Below are 19,718 nucleotides of genomic sequence, written 5' to 3' on the forward strand. Positions count from 1 at the left end.
CCCTAACCAGAGATTGGATTTTCGATCCGTAAAAAATGACATCTTTGTTATTGAGTCTAGTTTATTTGTGCCAATGTTCACAAATTTTTATGGTCATTTCATACCTGTTTTTGGTCAATAACCAAGACCATGTCACACTCTATATCGTTTGAGTTACTCAAGTTTTTTGTTCATTTTGCAAGAGTCATATCTCCCCAACGGGAGATCATTTTTCAAATCTGTAAATAGGGTTTTCTTTCTTTACTTGGCTAGTTTATATTTGAAATTTTTTATAACTTTATAAACAGATTTGATATTTCAAATCTGTTAAAAACCGGAACTGGTTATAGAATTTCAGGTTCTGTAATAGGTTCTTTTCCTGAAATTGAACGGTAACTTTCAGAAGTCACCATCTTCAAACCAGAAAAAAATAGAAAAATCGTGAGAAAGGGTGTTACAAAAACCTTTAGCAAGAAACAACCGAAGGAAACATGAGCACCATGATTAAACAAAACACTTTATTGCGCCGGGGGAAGCCCCCAAACCCCCCTCATGTAAGGGCAAAATCTCTGAATCAGGCTCCACAACTCATCAAGTTGAACCATGCTACAGTCAGTGTGCAGGTCAGTCGATGCTTGATGGAGCAATGTAGGATTGTTTGCTAGATGTGCACAGAAGTAGAAAGAGAAGGGAGAGAGAGAGGGTTGATGTTCATGGACTTCTCCAGGGGGGATTCCTTTCTCGGATAATCCTGCAGTGTATCAAGTTGAATGATGCTACCCATGCTGGGAAGAGCCCCCATACCCCCCTTCTGTAAGGGCAAAAACTATGCTACTCACGCTGGGAGGAGCTAGCCACCAAACCCCCCTCCTATAAGGGAAAAAACTTCGAATCAGGCTCCACATCTCATCAAATTGAATGATGCTATCCATGCTGGGAAGAGCCCCCAAACCCTCCTCCTGTAAGGGCAAATACTCTGAATCAGGTTCCACAACTCATCAAGTTGAATGATGCTACCCACGCTGGGAGGAGCCCTCAGACCCCCCTTCTGTAAGGGTAAAAACTCTGAATCAGGCTCCACAACTCTTTAAGTTGAATGATGCTACCCACGCTGGGAGGAGCCCCCAGACCTCTTTCCTGTAAGAATAAAAACTCTGAATCAGGATCCACAACTCATTTAGTTGAATGATGCTACCCACGCTGGGAGGAGCCCCCAAACCCTCCTCCTATAAGGGTAAAAACTCTGAATCAGGCTCCACAACAGTCATTGTGCAGGTCAGTCGGTGCTTGATGGAGCAATGTAGGATCTTCTGCTTGATGTGCACAAAAACATAAAGAGAAGAGAGAGAGAGTGAGGGAGTTGATGTTCATGGCCTCCTCCAGGGGAGATTTCTTTCTCGGATAATCTTACAGTGCAGAGAATGGGTCTTAAATAATCATCTTCGGGGCACTTAAGTCTTTACAACCACTCTTTTTCTAGAATCGCCATTTTTTTTTTTGCACCAATGGAGGAGAGGGTACTTAAGTCTTTGCAATCGCATCAAACTCCAACGCTAATTAATGTTGACAAACATGGGGATACGAGACGCACATGCTTACATACGTGGTGCTCTTTGGGTCCCCCGAACATGAGATGTAGCTAACTGCCCTGTTGGGGGGGGGCATATAACCTGCTTCGGGAACGAACTACATATAGAAATGAGAGGGATTTTTCCTGACTTGCCTAGGGACGATTCAGTGAGACACCCATTTGCATTTGCAGTGATGTCTGTGGAGTTGGGCTTGAGAACACTTTGCAAAATTTGGGTAACTTTTTTCATCATCATTAGAGGCGTCCCCTCCATGTATATTTTGTGGATTTGACTGAATCTGTTCATGTTGATCAAATTTGTGAAAAGTTAAGCAACCTCATTTTGTTAAAATATCAGAATTTCGTGTTGCACATTTGCCTGAATTTTGCAACCGTGTTTGACCTAATTGCTTCAGTTTGAACAAGTTTTTTCTTCTTGTTTAATTTCCTGTTTGGGAGCCATAGTTGGGAGCGGTGACGGGGGAATTCACCGACTCCCAAGCATCTCTGTTGATTGGAGCCACCATTTTGGGAGGGGAGACGGAGATGGGAGTGGTGTTGGGAGGGAAGATCGTGTTATAAATGGGCGGATTTCAACAACGTCCTCATGAGGATGATGTTGTCAAATCCACCAATTTCATCACCACTGTCATCACCGCTCCCAACAATGGCTCCCAAACAGAGCCTTAGTACTTTTTCTGCAACTTCTGGATGATATAGTGAGGCTATATTGGCATAAGCATAGAAGCTTGGATGTATTTCCTAAGAGGAACGCAATGAATTGAAAAGTTTATTGTTGCTTCATCAGTTATCTCCAAGCTATAAGAAGAAAGCTAGTCTTCAATGTGGTTCGTTTAGTTGCATGTGCTATTCTAGTTAGAATTAGACATTTTGGTGCCTTATCAATGTGCCTTTATGAGTGAACTGACATAATTTTACTTGCTGTCTATATGCAGGCTCATGGAGTATTGCCTGAGCTACTGGTAAGTCTTCATCCAGAAAGGAACTTTCTGTTCATTCTGTAGAGTTGTTCTTTACGAAATTTTGATCTCATTTCATCCACACCCCCAATCTCCCCAAAATATCATCCACACCCTCAATCTCCTAAAAAAAAAATTATATATATATATATATATAGCCCTGTCCCCGTACCCGCAATTTTTGAAATCGTTGTGTCGAACCCTACGTACCCGTATCCATGTGACATAGATTAATATATATTTTTAGTTTAAGGTTGGTTCTAGTTGCAGTGCTGTAGATTTGTCAGGTACTAACCTCTTTTGATCTGTCTAAAATCTGACAAGAAACTTGGGAGATTAGGATTAAACATTGTTGCTGAGGGGTCCTATGTAAGCATGATCATAGTGAAAGATATGTATTGGAGCTAACATTTAGATCTCAATAGCTAATCCATGGGCTTTCAAGGTTTTGGGTTTGCACGTTTCACATGCTGAAGAAACAAAATCCTCCCATATTGCAGAAACTAGATTAGTTTCTTCTGTCTCATGAACTCAAGGAGGTGTGGAGACAGCCATCGCTGTCTCCTTGTTGCACAGTCAGAATGGGGTTTGGTGTAATCTTCAAATTTAGGTTTTATTCTAGCCAAGAATTTTGTTGCCCTCTGCTTGGATGAAAGGTTGTCAGATGGGCTCAACTTTGTATGGGACACACACACACACATGCATATATATATATATATATATATATATATATATATATATATATCCGTGTGCACGTGTGTGTCTTTATGTGTTAAAACATTTCTGAGGATTTTCTCTTAATTTTATTTGTAAACATTACGGTTTTATGCCATTATTTCATGTTATGCATGTTGGCATTTGTATTTGGAACCCGGAATATTAACTCTTTGGTTCCCCTATCCTAATTGGATCACGGTTGGCCTCATTGTTCAGTCGTCAGCTGAAAGGTGCTATACTAGTTGAAGCCATTTCATGGTTTATTTATTAATTTTTATTAAATATATTTTTCCTGGAAGCTTCTCTCTCCGCTCCCTCCTTATTTGAAGATGTTCTGTAAAGAGATTTGTTGAACTCCTGATATTCTCCTTTTTCCCTCAGACAGAATTCATGGTTGATATGAAGTGTGTCGGTTGTGTTTCAGCTGTCAAGAACAAATTGCAAACACTTGATGGTATGGTTCTTCTAGTCATTTTTAGCACTTAAAGTATACTCAAATCTCTTCTCTATGTTTTGTTTTTCATTCATTCTCTTCAATACATATTAATTTACAACTTCAATCATCATTCATTTCATTGGCAGGTGTCAAAAGAGTAGATGCAGACTTGATTAACCAAGTTGTAAAGGTGCTTGGCTCTGTTTCTGTGAAGACTATGACAAATGCTTTAGAACAATCAGGTCGTACGACTCGCTTAATTGGCCAAGGGAGCCCAGAAGGTTGGTATTTTGGTAATGCTCAGATGTGGTTTCAGGCTTTCTTGTAAGCTGTAGCATATTTTCTCCGTAGTTCTTAAATATATGTTGTAAAAGAATTGTACGAGTCCATCAGAGTAAAATTTTAAATTATATGGATGTCGGTGACATGATCTCCTGTTTGTTTGCTTGGGGTGTTGGTCTGTGCATGTGTGTGTGTGTTGCGGGGGTGGTGGTGGTGGTTAGGATGGGTTCAACTTATGAGGTTGGTCTGTGCGTGTCGGGGTGGGTGGGGGGGTAGGATGGGTTCGACTTATGAGGTTGGACCAGATTTAACAACTGAATCCTGCTATCCAAGTTATCTTTTTTCCTTATGTTTGAAAGATATGATTCTACTTAAAAGGCTAAGGGATGTATGTGCTGTTTATCCCTGTATGTGTTCCATCACTACCTAGAGTGAGTTATCTATTGTATACATTGCCATTTGGACCCACATCCTACTTTTTTTGCTTTATTTTCTTCAAATCTAGTTGTTATCTGGTTGTGCTAGAGACTAGAGTTCTGATAGAAATGTAAGGGATAATAATCTGTATACTATGTTTTGTGTGTGTATTTAATGTAAGTTTTATTTTATTATTCTCGATATATTGATGTATACAGGGTTTGCTAGCCTCATTATTAAAGAGAACTCTCTCTCTCTCTCTAAAATTGTGATAAATTATTTTGTGGACAGTACATTTAACAATTTCAAACTTTTTAACCCACTGTTTCACTCTAAGTATCCATGAATCCACTGGTTAAATGATTTCTAGGGAAAACTTTTGGAACATGTATAGCGTAACTGAAATTTCATACCAAAGTTGACATGTGCCATCATGAAGCAGAATTTTTAGTTTCAGCTGCTGTTGCCGAGTTTAAAGGTCCAGTTGTTCATAGTGTTCGGTTTTCCCAAGTAAATATGGAGTTGGCAAGAATTGAGGCTAGCTTTGGTGGCTTGTCACCTGGTACACAATGCTGGTCCATAAATGAATATGGGGATCTAACAAAAGGAGCAGCTACCACGGGGAATGTATTCAATCCTTCAAATGGAGGCGTTAGTGGAGAGGTATGCTTTTATATCATTTTCAGTACGTGAGCTGTACGCTGTTGTTAGGGTAGGACATATGTTCTTCCTTTTTCTAGAGTTAAAAATTGATCAAGCTACTGAGTACCATTGAATTGATTTGGCTCTCCCAATATATATATATATATATATATATATATATATATATATATATATATATATATAGAGAGAGAGAGAGAGAGAGAGAGAGAGAGAGAGAGAGAGAGAGGGTGATTTTATTGTGGTACTGTACCACCGTAACTTACGGTAGTGTACACTTGATTTACATAGATTTAGGCTGCAAAAGCAAAACCTAACCTTTGGATCATGTTTAACCTACTCTATTTATTATATCCATGTGTTAAAGTGGATTCAAACATGCTGTTTTATACGATTTTTAAACCACCCTTCCTGACTTGTGAGCACCATTTCAAAAATAGAATCTTATGGTATATTAGCTATCTCACATTTATTTTTAAAAATAAATGAGGATAGGGTTACCCTTTTATTATATAAGGAGAAGAGTAGCCGTAACCCCGTCCCCTTCTATTACGTAACCCTCTATCCCCCTTTTATTATAAAAGGGGAAGGGTACCTCGTGACCCCATCCCTTTTTATTAGTCATCCCCACCGCCTCTCTCTCTCTCTCTCTTTTTGTATGTGTTTGTGGACATGAAGGAAGATACAATCGGTGGCGGGTTTAGTCCTGCACGTCTCCTTCATCCTCTGTAACTATAACTCTGAGAGAGAGAGAATGTGATCGTCAGAGGAGGAGAAGGAGGAGGAGGCGAGGGGGGGAGCGAGTTCACGGAGAGACGTCAATGGGAGTGGGGAAGTCGGGCGAGGCTTTGGCGGTTCCTCCTTTTTGGCACCATCGATGCCACCATCTGTGTGGTCTCTCTCTCTCTTTCTCTCTTTGATGTGTTTGCCACACTGGGTGCGGCACCTGCACCCACGTTGCATCGCGTCGCATAGACGTGGGTGCACGGCCCTTTTGCCTAGTCCCTGTGACATAGTGTATTAGATATGCTTAGGGGTAGGCATTGGGCCAAGCTCGACCCAGGCCCATTTAGAGCTCGCCCCGCCGGCTTTAAGTGCAGCCCGACCCGCAGATGGCCCAACCCATTTACTAATGGGCCGGGCTTTGACCTGGTTTTTAACGTGCTCGGGTTTGAAGAGCAGCCCATGATCCGGCCCATTGGCTCAATGTGAAGCGGGCCATGCCCGGCCCGACCTAGCTGAACAATAATTAATTAACAAGTTCGTACATACCCAACTAATTATCTTTCTAGTTTTCATAAAATTAATGCAACTAATCAGGTAAATAATAATAGTTACCAAGTTATTATGCAATTAATTATTTTTTTTTTATTTTTATATTATTAAAAATTAATAAATAACTTAATGCCATCAGGCCGGCCCGGTAACTAACGGGCCCGAGCCTAAAACCTTGACCCAAGTCAGCTTGGCCCATCATACCGCTCGGCCCGTTGCCCAACCCTAGATATGCCAAAACCTTCTAACATAGTAAATAAATGATGCTAAACACATCTGCATGGTAGCTAGATTCATACAAGCAAGAGTGTATCACCGTATAGTAACACCATAGATGTGATCTAGAGGTTTTGTTTAGTGGGAACCAGCTTTTGGATCACTGGAATCTAACCTGTATACATGTTTTTCCAGTGATCCAAAATCAATGGCGTTGAAGGCATCAATTTTTCTTGGCTCATAAAAATACATTTTTTTCGTCGAAAAACATGATCAAAGAGTCGATTTCCACTAAATCATGCATGCTAAACACATCTAACAGTTCAGATCTATCATAAAACACTTCAAACTATGGGGCCTAATGGGGCAGAACGAGAAAAGAGGGCCTAATATGTTCAATTCTCATATATGATTTGTTTACTCTTGAAGAGGACAACATTCCAAGTTGTTGATGCAGGCTGATTTTAGGTGCAGTCATGCTACTAGATGAGGCTCATGTCTTTCTGGAGCTTAACTGGCATTATAAATCAAACCTTCTTTAATATTTATGCAGCTGTTTGAACAAACCAAAACTCTTGTAGGTTAATGTAGTTATCTTCAATCGGGAGAAGCTCAAACACCAGGGATGACAGATCTTGATCTTTGCTTATGGATTGAACTATTATACCACCTCATTCCGTGAAATCAATGAGAAGTGCTGTGATTGGGAACAATGGGAAAACACCTATTTGCAAAGCTATAGTCTTTAATCTAAAGCTGCTCTGTTGTTAGTCTTGGTTTGGGCTATCTTAACTGAAGGCTTTAAATGTGAATCAACCCAGTGCTTAACTTGTATATACTGCTCAACTCGTATATACTCCCTTTGTGATGTCTGCTGCTGTTTTTATATTCTTTTTCAATAGGTGATATTTCATTATACAATTCCCAGCATTTTCGCTGAGATCAGGTGTTATATAATAGGTGATGTTACATAATGTGGAAGCAACTGAGTCTGCTGCCATTATCTGATTCTTCATGGAACTCAAGTCATGCACAAGTTAGTGTTTAAATACTGGTGGTACTGGTGAATTAACCTAACCATGTATTACAGATATCAGAAGATGCGATTCTGCATCTGATAAGATAGTATGATAGTTGAGTTGGTAGAGCTGTGTGATCTCAGCCAAGAGACCTGAAGTTCAAACCTCACATGTAGGGCTTGGAAATGAGATTAGAAGCTCGTGACTCAGTTTGGCTTGGCCCGTTTAAAGCTCGCTTAACAGGCTTGGTGCTAGCCAAGTCATGAGCTGCTCATGAAGGTTAGAGGAGCCAAACATGAACAATGTCTGCTCAGCTACGCTTATTTTGTCACATATAAAGGTGTAGAATAGATGGTTGAGACACTTGGCTTGGAAAGATTTGGTCGGGTGCTTGATTCCTACTGTTATCAACACTTAAGTACATGTATGTTTTGAAATAAGCATCACGAGCTTTGGGCTAGGGTCTGTTCTCCATGAGCTTGAGCTTAAGATCAATCAAGGGATCCCTAAACAAGTTGAACAGGCCAAGTTCAGTTCTTTCTGCTTGTTTACAGTTCTCTCCTGGGTGACACCACAGCTTGGGAAAAGAGATGCTTGTGATGCTGTGTTATATCTTAATAGAACTTAAAAACCACAATCGAGAAACAAAATGATTTGCTTTTCGAGTCATTAATGAACTCTATGCTGTTTCACAATGCTGTTACTGTGTTGTACCATCTGATATTACTTTTTCCAGCCTCTGGGTGACCTGGGAACACTAAATGTGAGCGAGGCAGAAGCATTTTTCTCGGGCTCCAAAAAGATGCTCAGAGTGGTAGATCTCATTGGTCGATCTGTCGTGGTGTATGAAACGGAAGATAAATCCAGTGCAGGAATAGCAGCTGCGGTCATAGCAAGAAGTGCAGGTGTGGGGGAGAACTACAAAAGGATCTGCACTTGCTATGGCACTGTCATATGGGAATCCAGTAATGTGATTTCTCTTCCAGCTAATGCTAATTAAGTCCACCCTTGTAGTATCCTTTAGTAAAGCACCATGTCCTGCTCAGGAACAACTTGGTAGCTTATCTTGTATGTTGGTTGATGTCCCGACGTTTTTTGGTTACTCTCGACTTTGCTTAAAGTTTATGAAAATCCAGATTTTGATATCCACCATGTTTGTCCATTTTACATTAGCAATGAGCGTGTGTGTGTGAGCATGCAGCCATGATGCTGGAAGAGTTCAAAATTCAATACCATTAAAAAGCAAGGAAAAATTGATGCATTGGAAGGAAGAAAAATCCAACAACAAAGTGCTCTGAAGAGATGAGATACATCTTATTCCGTTTGACAAACAGAGTAGTACAATAAAACCTAAACGGATGGTGTCCATGTGACAATGACTGGGCTTCTAACGTTGTGAACTCCATCGGTCCATATTAAGGCACCAAACTGGGCTGCAGGTTGTAGGGCAACCGTGGTGAAGGTCACCTTGAACGACAGCCTCTGGTACTTCTTGGTGAATTGCAAGGTTCTTGGCTCGACTGTGATAGTTACACCTTTGATCGGTGCCATTGCAATGTTGTATCTCGAGATGGGGTTGCCCACATTAGTGACTGTCCGTCTGACGGTCAGAACAGGTGCAGGCGGCTCCGGAAACATGACAGAAATGGCCGGATAATTGAGATCGCCGGGAGAGCTCCGGCCGTGGTGGCAGGACAGGTTTGACGACTTGGCGAAGATTTTCAGCTCAGCAGGAGTTAGCTTGATCGAGCAGAGGAAATCAAAGTAATCTTGTGGGCTTATGTCATAAACTAGGCCTGGATCTGAAGCCCTGGATGGGTTTATATGACCTGCACCATGCTGGAAGGGGGTGGATGGAGCATTTGATGATGCATCCTTCATGGGGTTATTGGTGTTGTCATGAACATATGCAGTGGTCATAAGAGCAGATTTAATGGCCGCCGGACTCCATTCCGGGTGGACGGACTTCAGCAGTCCAGCTACCCCACTTACATGGGGGCACGACATCGAGGTGCCGGACAGGATGTTGAACTTCACTCGCCGGCGGTCCTGCTGTAGAGCGGTAGGCCCAGCTTGTCCGGTCCAAGCCGCGAGGATGTTAACGCCCGGTGCAACCATGTCTGGTTTCATTACTTCCGGAGTGATGAAGTTGGGCCCTCTTGATGAGAATGCTGCAACAATGGGAGACGGCCTGACCCCCAACTTGGTTCCAACAAAAGACAGTGTGGCTGTAGGACGTGGGCTGGTCTGCACGTATCGCTTGATCGCTTTCCCGGCAGTTTCGCCGACTGCGGTGGCGGGAAGGAGGTGACAATCTGCCACCAGCTCCTCCCCATTTGCTTCAGTATTGGCCAGCACCATGCCTACACCGCCTGCTGCTTTCACCACTTGGCCTTTCTCCACCCTCGGATTGATTCCTCTGTCGCAAACTACGATCTTCCCGGCGACAATGTGGGGATCTAGAGATCCAGACAGGCACAGCGCGCTCGGAGTCGGGCTACTGATATTGTTGCCCATGTAGACAACGGGGTACTGTTCATCAATGGAGAGAACGCGCCGGCCTCTGTAAAGGGAGACGCCGGAGAAGATCCGGCCGTCGCCTAATTTCACACTTGAAGGGAAATCCCTATCCATTGTGCTGGCTCCGATGGTTGCAATCCATGGGGAGACATTAGTGAGGCTACCTGGACCAGGTCCTCCATTGCCGGCCGAGCACGAGACGAAGACCCCCTTCTCCATGGCTCCGAAGGCTGCAACAGACAGGCTGTCCCTGTAGTAGGAAGAGACGCTGCCGCCCAGCGAAATGGAGAGCACATCAACGCCGTCGGCGACAGCCTGATCGATGGCAGAGAGTATGTCCGAACTGAAGCAGCCATTAACCCAACATACCTTGTAAACAGCTACTCTGGCTCCCGGCGCCATGCCTCTAGCGGTTCCGGAGGCGTAGCCCAGCAGGTTGGCACCTTGCACAGGCATGCCGGCGACCGTCGCAGCGGTGTGAGTGCCGTGGCCGCCCTGATCCCTCGGCGACTTGAATTCTTCCTTCTCGTTGATGATTCCGGTGGCGGCCTCGTAGCCATTGAAGAACATGCGGGCACCGATGATCTTCTTGTTGCAGTGGCTGGTGGTGAACCCCCGCCCGGTTTCGCAGGCGCCCTTCCACCGAGCAGGCAGGGCGCCCAGCCCGCTGTCGTTGAAGCTCGGGCTCTCCGGCCATATTCCGGTGTCTAGCACCCCGATTATGGCATCATGGCGAGAGAGAGCATTAGACCAAATGTCTCTGCGGCCTCTGATACCTTGCTCAAGTCCCAAGAACTCAGGGCTCCTGGTTGTGTGAAGTTGGTAGACTGTCTCCGGGAACACAGCCACTATACCATTTTGGTCTAGGAGTCTCTCTGCTTCTCCCTCGCTAAGCCTTGCTGCAAAGCCATGGAAGGCATTTTGGTAGCTGTAGATGATCCTCTCACGCCCATTCTGGAGATCTGGCTCGTCTGCTATTGAGCTCAGGGCGAATGAGTACCAATCAAGGTGGTTGGTGAAGGCTTCTGGTAATTGAGATCTGTCTGTGTGGACAACAAAGGTCTTCCATGGAGTGTAATCCGTAGAGATGAAAGTGAAGGCAGTAGTGAGATAGCAGCAAGCCAGGCATAGCCATAGCCATCTCATTGATAATCTCCCCATCAATACTCTCTCAGAGAGAGATAGAGAGAGAGAGGTGTTTTCAAGTGGGAATTCTGCTACGAGGCGATCATGGTAGTCTCCCAATACCCCACCGACTTCTTCTTGACTACTTTTGAGGTATTGGTCTTTAATTTTTGTTCACTAAGTTGATGGGTCGCATTTAATACTACAATGGTTCTCTGAATGAACAGTGCTACTAGCCTACTACTACTAAATGGATCACTGCTAATTAGTAACTATATGGTTCAGTGTGAGCTGTGTTTCGGCGAGAGGCAAGGAATTGAATGCATTCAATGGCATCGGCATCCACCCTCGTAGGCGGTTGTACTGCAATAAATGGTGTCGTGGTTGGTAGGGGTGGCAATCGGGTCGGGTTGGCGGTCAGCATACCTCAACACGAACCCGACCCGTTTATTAAACGGGTCGGCTGTGGCAAACACGAGCCCGACCCATTTATTAAACGGGTAACCCGACACGGTTAACCCGTTTAATAAATGGGTCAGGTTGGCGGGTTGGTGGACAGGTTGGGTAAACGGGTAAATGGGTAAACGGGTTGGCGGTCGGGTCGGGTAAACGGGTTGGCAGGCGGGTTGGAGGGTCGGGTTCTGGTAAACTGGTTGGCAGACGGGTCGGGTAAATGGGTTGGCGGGTCGGGTTTGGGTAAATGGGTTGACCCACCCGCCTAACCCGTTTATTAAATGGGTCAGATGGGTTGGCCCTAACATGAACCCGACCCGTTTAATAAATGGGTTAGGTGGGTCGACCCGTTTACGACACGAACCCGTTTAAGCCAAACCTGAACCCGGCTAAGGCGCGGGTTGGAGGGTCGGGTTGGCGGGTCGTGTCAGATTTTGCCACCCCTAGTGGTGGGTGGCACCCTCTTAAAAACCTGTACCACGGTCCACGACTAGGGGTGTCAACGGGCTTGGTTTACCCGGATCCGACCCGAACCCAACCCTATAGGGTCCTGGTATGGTGATAAATAAGAAGACCCGGATCCGGACCTGAAGGTCCAATTGATACATGGACCCGGGTATTAGTTTGTGAAATTTTATACCAGACCCGGACCCGACCTGAGTTCCGATTGAGACCTGCAATTTTTCAATGTAAAAATGATAAAAAATATGGTTTTACAGGGTATGGTCCGGGTTTGGTTCATGTAGTTCTTATTGGGTGCAGGTATGGTTTTTCTTATAGGGGACCCCATTAGACTTAGGTCCGGACCCAATATCATATCCAAAAATCTAGTCCAAGTCTGATTCCACTTGGGTCCGAACCAAACCCGATCCGTTGACACATCTAACCACCACCCCCATTTTCCTTTGCTTTCTCACTGCTATCTCCATTTCCCCCACCACCCTCAGCCAACAAAATCTGGCAATGCAAACAAACAAGAATTTTGTGCAGTAGTAGTAAAAGGCCTGGTGATTGTGTTTCTCAGCTTGGTCAGGGTTGCAAGAACCCAGACCAATGAGATGGTGTTTGATACAGGGGTCAAATCACTAAAGACTGCAAAATTTTCTTTCCCAGCCTAGTGTTCCCAAGAAAATGAAAAGCTAAAAGCTGAAAAAGACTCCCTTTGGTAGGAAGTTCGCAGCCAGCTTTAGCAGGACAAAGTGAGTCTGAAAACTCTTTTTTTTGTTATACATGAATACATGTGATCATATTGCCACAAAATGCATTAGCCACATTTGGTATGATGGTGCTAAAGTTGATACTGATTAGGCCACTTAAGGTTAGAACTAGGTTGCAGCGGCAAGCAACCCTAGTCCAGCCAGGTCCATATGATGGTGCTAATTTTGATCCTGATTAGGCCACTTTAGGTTAGAACCAGGTTGCAGCGGCAAGCAACCCTAGTCCAGATCAAAGTGACTTTTGTTGGCAGTCAAAAACTTGGGAGATTTTAAAATTTTTCATAAATCTTGCATTTTCGGCAAAATCTCGGCAATAAAAAATAAAATAAAAAAGTAAAATTTATAAAAAATATAATAAAACACATTTAAAAATAAAAATATCAAGGGTTTTCATGATAAATATCTGCTAAAAACATAAATATCACAATATTTGTCACGGTTTGAAAATCTTGCGAGAAATTGCCGTTTTAAACTTTCTGGCAATTTCTCGCGAGATTTTTATAAATCTTCCAATATTTGTCACAAAGGTCCAGATGTAGCCAGGTCCATATGATGGTGCTAATGTTGATCCTGATTAGGACACTTTAGGTTAGAACTAGGTTGCAGCGGCAAGCAACCCTAGTCCAGATGTAGCCAGGTCCATATGTTGGTGCTAAAGTTGATCCTGATTAGGCCACTTTAGGTTAGAACTAGTTTGCAGCGGCAAGCTACCCTAGACCAGATGTAGCTAGGTCCACGGGTCCCCCAATTATGGTGGCCAACCACCAGATCCCGCATGGTTCTCCTCTTTCACAAGTATGTGTATACCAGCCATAATGCCACATATTTTTAAGGTGGATCATGACACACTGATTGAGCTAGTAGGATATTAAATATAACCGTTAATTCTCGTATAGAATAACACATTAATTTTGGGATTTAATTGGTGGATTGATAGCATGAGGATCAAAGATGTCAATGGATAAGATTTTACCGGATATCCAACCAAATCCCACTCTGTTCAATAGGATTTGGTAAGCCAAAATGATATCCTATTATAATCGGATCTAGATATGGTTTGATTTTTTGCTACCAAATCTGAGGATTTGATAGATATCTGAATCCGATTACATGTAGAAAAACCTGGGCATGGTATGAGATTTTCACCATCTGAATCCATATCCTAATTTGAATCCGTTTAACCAACATCAGATTATTTGAATTTGGTACTGGCTGCATCCCATCTGAATCTGAACCGTTTACAACCCTGCATGAGATATTCATATATTTAATTGTAAGAATAATAAAATTGGGTCATATGAAAACATTGTTGAGTTATACGTAATCGGATATTGCCTGATGGAGTCAGGCAGATTAAGAAAGAAAAAACAACCAACGGGGGGCTCTGCTTGTTTGGTAGGAGCAGCTAGTGCAAGTCACCTTGTGTTGGGACGTTGCAGGTTCAAAACCCAATGGTATAGTTGTGTAACTGGTACGGCTCTGCCAATCCCCAGCTTGCCTTTCAAACAAAAAAATCAAAATCATATTAGCTTAATTTTCACTGTAATATGGGATACTGTAGTGTAGCTTTAGGTGTAAACAGGTTTGAAAGTTAATCAAAGGATTCTTTTTCTTTTTCCCCTCTTCACTCTTCAGGTTCAAACATAAATTTTTTTTGACCGATCTAACCAATCAGATCTGAGACCTTAGACCAAACCCTAGTATGTCCCCGACGGGTATGACACTGCCAAAAGGACACGTTAATTAGTTGGGTTCACTTGTTAAGGGGACAGCATATGGCACATGCCACATGACATGCTAGAACACATCTACACCACAAATTTTATTTTATTTTTTTCATATATTGAAACTATTAAAGATATGCTTTTATACAGTAAAAAAATATGTCTTTTCTCCCTTTTATACATATTTTTGAGTATGGTATCGGGTCCGAACTTGGGTTTAATTGGATCTACTATAAGAGAAACCAGACCCAAACCCAATAAGAACTACATGAACCAGACCCGGATCATACCCGGTAAAATAATCTTTTATCATTTTTACATTGAAAATTTGCAGGTCTTAATCGGAACTCGGGTCGGACCTGGGTCTGGTATAAAATTTGAACAAACTATACCTAGGTTCATGTATTAATTGTACCTTCGGGTCCAAACCCCGGTCTTAATCAGGTCTTCTTATTTGTCACCATACCTGGACCCTATAGGGTTTGGTCCATGTAAACCTGACCCATTGACACCCCTACAATTTCCTACTAAGATTTGGAAACGGTTGTCCTTGGAGCCCACCTCATCCCAAACTTGTTTAGAGGATAACTATGTAGATCCTTTCCACATGAGAGTATTGGCTGATTGAAAAATGTAATAGTTGGAAGAATAAGATTGATGATTTTGATTTCTCACCTGCAAAGAAATAAAGGTACAACAAAGAACACTTTGGGGTAAGGAATTGATTACCTCATAAATGGAGATGAAACAAAGGTCATTGTATTGATTCACTCTAGAGAGTTGTCTAACACAGCAGTCAATGAAAAAGGGCCTGGCCAAGGATCAAACCAAAATCAAAATTACCAACCGGGGCTCCGCTTGTCTGGTAGGAGCAGCTAGTGCACGTCACTTTGTGTTGGGTAGGGGTCTACCCAGGGTTACTGGAAGCGCCATACTATATGGGAAAGCGTGCTTCCCTGCAGCGCATTTCGAAAGCGCAAAACTTGGTGCTTCCAAAATATGCTGTGAAACGCCAAAAAAATTGGGAAGCATGCTTTCCAATTTAGTAGAAGCTCCCTTCTTTTTTTTTTTATTTTTTTTTTGTGTTTTTTTTATTTTTCTTACTTTTTTCTTACTTTTTCCTTTTTTTTTCGCTTTCTCGCTTCTTAGGTCGCTTTTGGTTGGCTTTTTAGGTTGCTTCCGAGACTATTCTTGGTTCGCTTCTAAGTCATCCCGTGCTTCTCGCTTCTTAAATTTTTTAAAGTGCCTCGCTTCTTGAATCACTTCTTGACAAGTTTGGGTCTACCTAACCCTAGCTTGCCCTTAAAAAAAACAAAAAAGAGATCAAACCAAAATTCAACCATGCGACCACATTCAATCTGTCTTTAAGAGTGGGACTATATAGAGTTGACACCAGATCTAATGCTGGGTCAGCCATAAGAAGCTTGGAAATTGGCAATAGGAAGCTAAGGGGAAACCTTTAACTTGCATAAGATGACAACAAGAATTGTTAGCACCAGTAGCGAGTTCCAAGCAACCTTAGTCAATAGAGCATTATTCACATCCGGTAATCTTTTGAGACCAAAGCACCTTCAGAATAAGAATTACAAACTGTCCCATGTAATTAAATGGATTTTATGGCCATGAAGGTCATTCCAAAAAAAGTTGTGATAATACTCTCCATTGAATTAATGACTTTGGTTGGTAACTTAAAGCAAGACATCCAAAAAACACAGGAAACGAAGCAAGCACAAACTTTGATTAAGGTAATTTGACCTGAGAGAGAGAGAGAGACGAAAGTAATTCAACATTACCACTCATGAAGATCAACAAAATGTTGAACCCATGAACTGAACAAGAACAAAAGCCAAAACAAATAAAGAAAGCACAAGAGAAAAGAACATTAGACAGATAAAATGGGCTCACGCGGAGCCGCTTGCCCAGATTGCGACAAAGGATAGGTAGCATCAGCAGGAGGGAGTGGAAGATCACTAAGATGCATATGCAAGATCGCATAAACATCTACCAAGATTTTATGCACTAGGTTTTGAATGTTAACTCGAATACGACGAAAATGAGCATCGTTTATGCGCCAGGGAGAGAGAGAGAGAGAGAGAGAGAGAGAGAGAGAGAGAGAGAGAGAGAGAGAGAGAGAGAGAGAGAGAGAGCCCAGTCCAAGATGACAATGCAGTTTGAAATTTATCCAATAACGGAGAACATAATTGATAGGACAGTTTACCTCTAAAATTAGGAGCACCCAAATAATGAATTGGGAGAGAAACAATCCTCCAATTAGTCAGTCAGTAAAGTTACCAACTGAATAACTTTTGTGAGAGCATCATCTGCAAAGAAACTGTGAATTCACTTAAAAGACAAAATAGCTGGTGAAATAATGCTTTGGTGAAATTTTGCCAACTAAAATCAGAAAGAGGGATGTTACATAACAATTAGAAATAAATATGGAGAGGGGATCACCTTGTCTAATACTGCTGGTACTAAAAAATGTCTCCCGATTGTCCATTCACAATGACAACAAAGTTGGCAGTAGATGCACATGACATCACACGTTGAATCCATAGAGGATCGAAGATGAAGAATTCAATAGAATTTTTTGTAGAAAATGTCAATCAACTACATCATAGGCTTTGGCAAAGTTTGTTTTGAAAAGAAAACTTGGGACAGAACTATGTTTCAACCATTTCATGAGTGATGAGAATGCTTTCGTGAATGTTGTGGGCTTTTAAGAAAATTCATATTTGTGTGAAATGATATGTTGAAGGATATCCTTCATTCTGAACACCATGATCTTCGAGATAATTTTGTTAATAATATTACAAAAACTTATAGGCCAAAAATCAACTAGTTTAGAAGCACCATCCTTCTTAGGTATTAATACTATGTGAGTGATATTGATGCACTTAAGTATATGCCCTCTCTGGTCCTATAATATACCAAAAAGCATGGAAGAAACTGACATTAAATCCGTCTGGGCTTGGTGCACTGTCAGTGTTGATATCAAAGACAGCTTGTCAAATTTCTTCAGAAGATACAGGGGCAAGCAAGGCCAAATTTTCTTGATGTGTTACCCCTGAATTAGAAAGGCCTTGAAAATAAATATGTTCCATTGGTGTCACCTTCATCTGGCTTTTTTGCTTCCAAAAGGCTTCCTGCATTTAGAGTAGGGATTGAAGATTGTGATTGAGTTTCTGGCTTAAGGTAATCAGATTAAAATGACCAACCTGTGATAGTTGCTGTCGATTTCCCAAAATGCATTTGTGATTGTTTCCAATAGAAGATCAATTCCAAAACTTAAGATTCTGCTTAATCTCATACAACTTGGAAACAATCTATTACATAGGACAACCAAAGACAGACGGCTGTCAATTAGAGAACTATTTCTCGACAAGCAGGTTGGTGGATCCACATACAGGGCTAGTACTAAATTGCAAGTACTCGAGAAAGTATCAACCCAAGAATGAGATATGAAGGCTCTGTCAATTCTGCTGGCACAGTGTGAAGCGCCATTGATGCCATGTGAAGTTCTTGGACAAGTTTTGAAGTTCCAACAACATACAGTCTTCAAGAATTCCATTAAAGTCATTCATAGCAATGTGAAGTCCCTGAGAGCCAAAGCGCTCATGAGGGCATCTTACAACATTCCAATCACCAAATACCAACCAAGAAAGATGGTGATGAAATCGCAAGGATTGCCAAAGATCTCATCATTCAAGAATTCGATTGAAAATGTGTTCCCATCATCCAAAAGGACAGTGAGACACCGATTGGAAGAGAAAACTTGCTGTACTGAAAGAAGAAGAGCACTCCATAAACATACAATGTGAATTGGATCACACCCCTGACTATTGGCCTGTAGTGGGATCTAGGTTAGCACGTAGTTAGGCACCGTAACCTGGCTTCCGGTTCATCCCGCATCACCAGTTCTGCTTACCAAAAATGGCCCACTTGGAGCTCTTGATTCCGCGAAGCGGCTCAACAAAGCAGTCGTGCCGTCCTACCTATTTAAAGTTTGAGAATAGGTCGAGGACGGTGCACCCCCGATGCCTCTAATCATTGGCTTTACCTGGCGAACTCCAGCTATCCTGAGGGAAACTTTGGAGGGAACCAGCTACTACTAGACAGTTCTATTAGTCTTTCGCCCCTATACCCAAGTCAGATGAACGATTTGCACGTCAGTATCGCTGCGGGCCTCCACCAGAGTTTCCTCTGGCTTCACCTCGCTCAGGCATAGTTCACCATCTTTCGGGTCCCAACAGGCATGCTCCCACTCGAACTCTTCTCAGAAGATCAAGGTTGGTCGACAGTGCACCCTCGAAGGGGATCCTGACACTCATCTTCCTTTCGCCTTCCGGGTTTTCACACCCGTTGACTCGCACAAAGGGAAATACCTCAATTTCCATGGTATCCCAATTCCTAAGCCACACTTCAGCTTGTGCAAATAGGAGCAGGACATTGCTTTTGTCATTCTATTATACCAGAGAAGAGAAGTATCCGCATCACCGTTTTCAAACCATGAAAATTTCACGCAGTAAAAGACATGAACGTCAGTAAGAACAAGGCAATAATCTAGAATGAACAACATGTAGCCACCGCAAACACACTTTGACTCACCACCCCCAAAATTAGCTTAATGTTGAAGGACAAAAAGGCAGCCATAGCAATCAAGATTCTGATAATACTGGGGTTCTTTTGATCAGCTACCTCCTTATTGGTGGTGCAACCCCTCTTCCAAGAGCACCAGGGGTAGCACATGTTAAGCAGCAAGATAGGGCACAAAGGAAAAGGGGTTACGTGGTTCGGCTGTGTCAGACTACGTCCACGGTGCAAAGCTACAGATTTTTCATTTATCAAAGGAATAAATGCAGTTACAGCATCACACAAGTATATATACAAGAGGCTCGGATGGAGAGGATAAGATCCAACACCTCTGCCAGGAGGGGATAATGACGAAACGGGAAATGCCCGGATGGAGAGGATAAGGCCAGCGCCTCTGCCAGGGTATCATCCAGATCCTGCGCCAACGTTTCCCCGTATGCCAGGGTGATGCGTAACGCCCCTCTTGGGCGGTAATTCTAATACTCTCCCTCAAGTTGGCGGGCTGATGTCGATCAGCCCCAGCTTGCCACATAGG

The 19,718-nt window shown here is 42.7% G+C and overlaps 2 protein-coding genes across 2 annotated transcripts; one reads left to right on the forward strand and one right to left on the reverse strand.

Moving 5' to 3' along the window:
* The first annotated feature begins 1,458 nt into the window (after positions 1 to 1,458).
* Positions 1,459 to 8,713, forward strand: LOC149840157 (copper chaperone for superoxide dismutase, chloroplastic/cytosolic-like). The gene is made up of 6 exons (XM_090003060.1): positions 1,459 to 1,785; positions 2,506 to 2,532; positions 3,628 to 3,700; positions 3,829 to 3,963; positions 4,824 to 5,044; positions 8,288 to 8,713. The coding sequence occupies exons 1-6, from the start codon at positions 1,678 to 1,680 to the stop codon at positions 8,549 to 8,551; spliced, it is 828 nt and encodes a 275-aa protein (XP_089859186.1). The 5' UTR covers positions 1,459 to 1,677; the 3' UTR covers positions 8,552 to 8,713.
* Positions 8,714 to 8,844: 131 nt separating this feature from the next.
* LOC149840158 (subtilisin-like protease SBT1.3) lies at positions 8,845 to 11,443 on the reverse strand. Its single transcript, XM_090003059.1, has one exon. It carries the CDS (start codon positions 11,230 to 11,232, stop codon positions 8,902 to 8,904), a length of 2,331 nt encoding a protein of 776 aa, XP_089859185.1. The 5' UTR covers positions 11,233 to 11,443; the 3' UTR covers positions 8,845 to 8,901.
* Between the last annotated feature and the right edge of the window lie 8,275 nt (positions 11,444 to 19,718).

Source organism: Nuphar pumila, chromosome 4, assembly GCF_984573655.1.
Source record: "Nuphar pumila chromosome 4, dmNupPumi1.hap1.1, whole genome shotgun sequence".
NCBI lineage: Eukaryota > Viridiplantae > Streptophyta > Magnoliopsida > Nymphaeales > Nymphaeaceae > Nuphar > Nuphar pumila.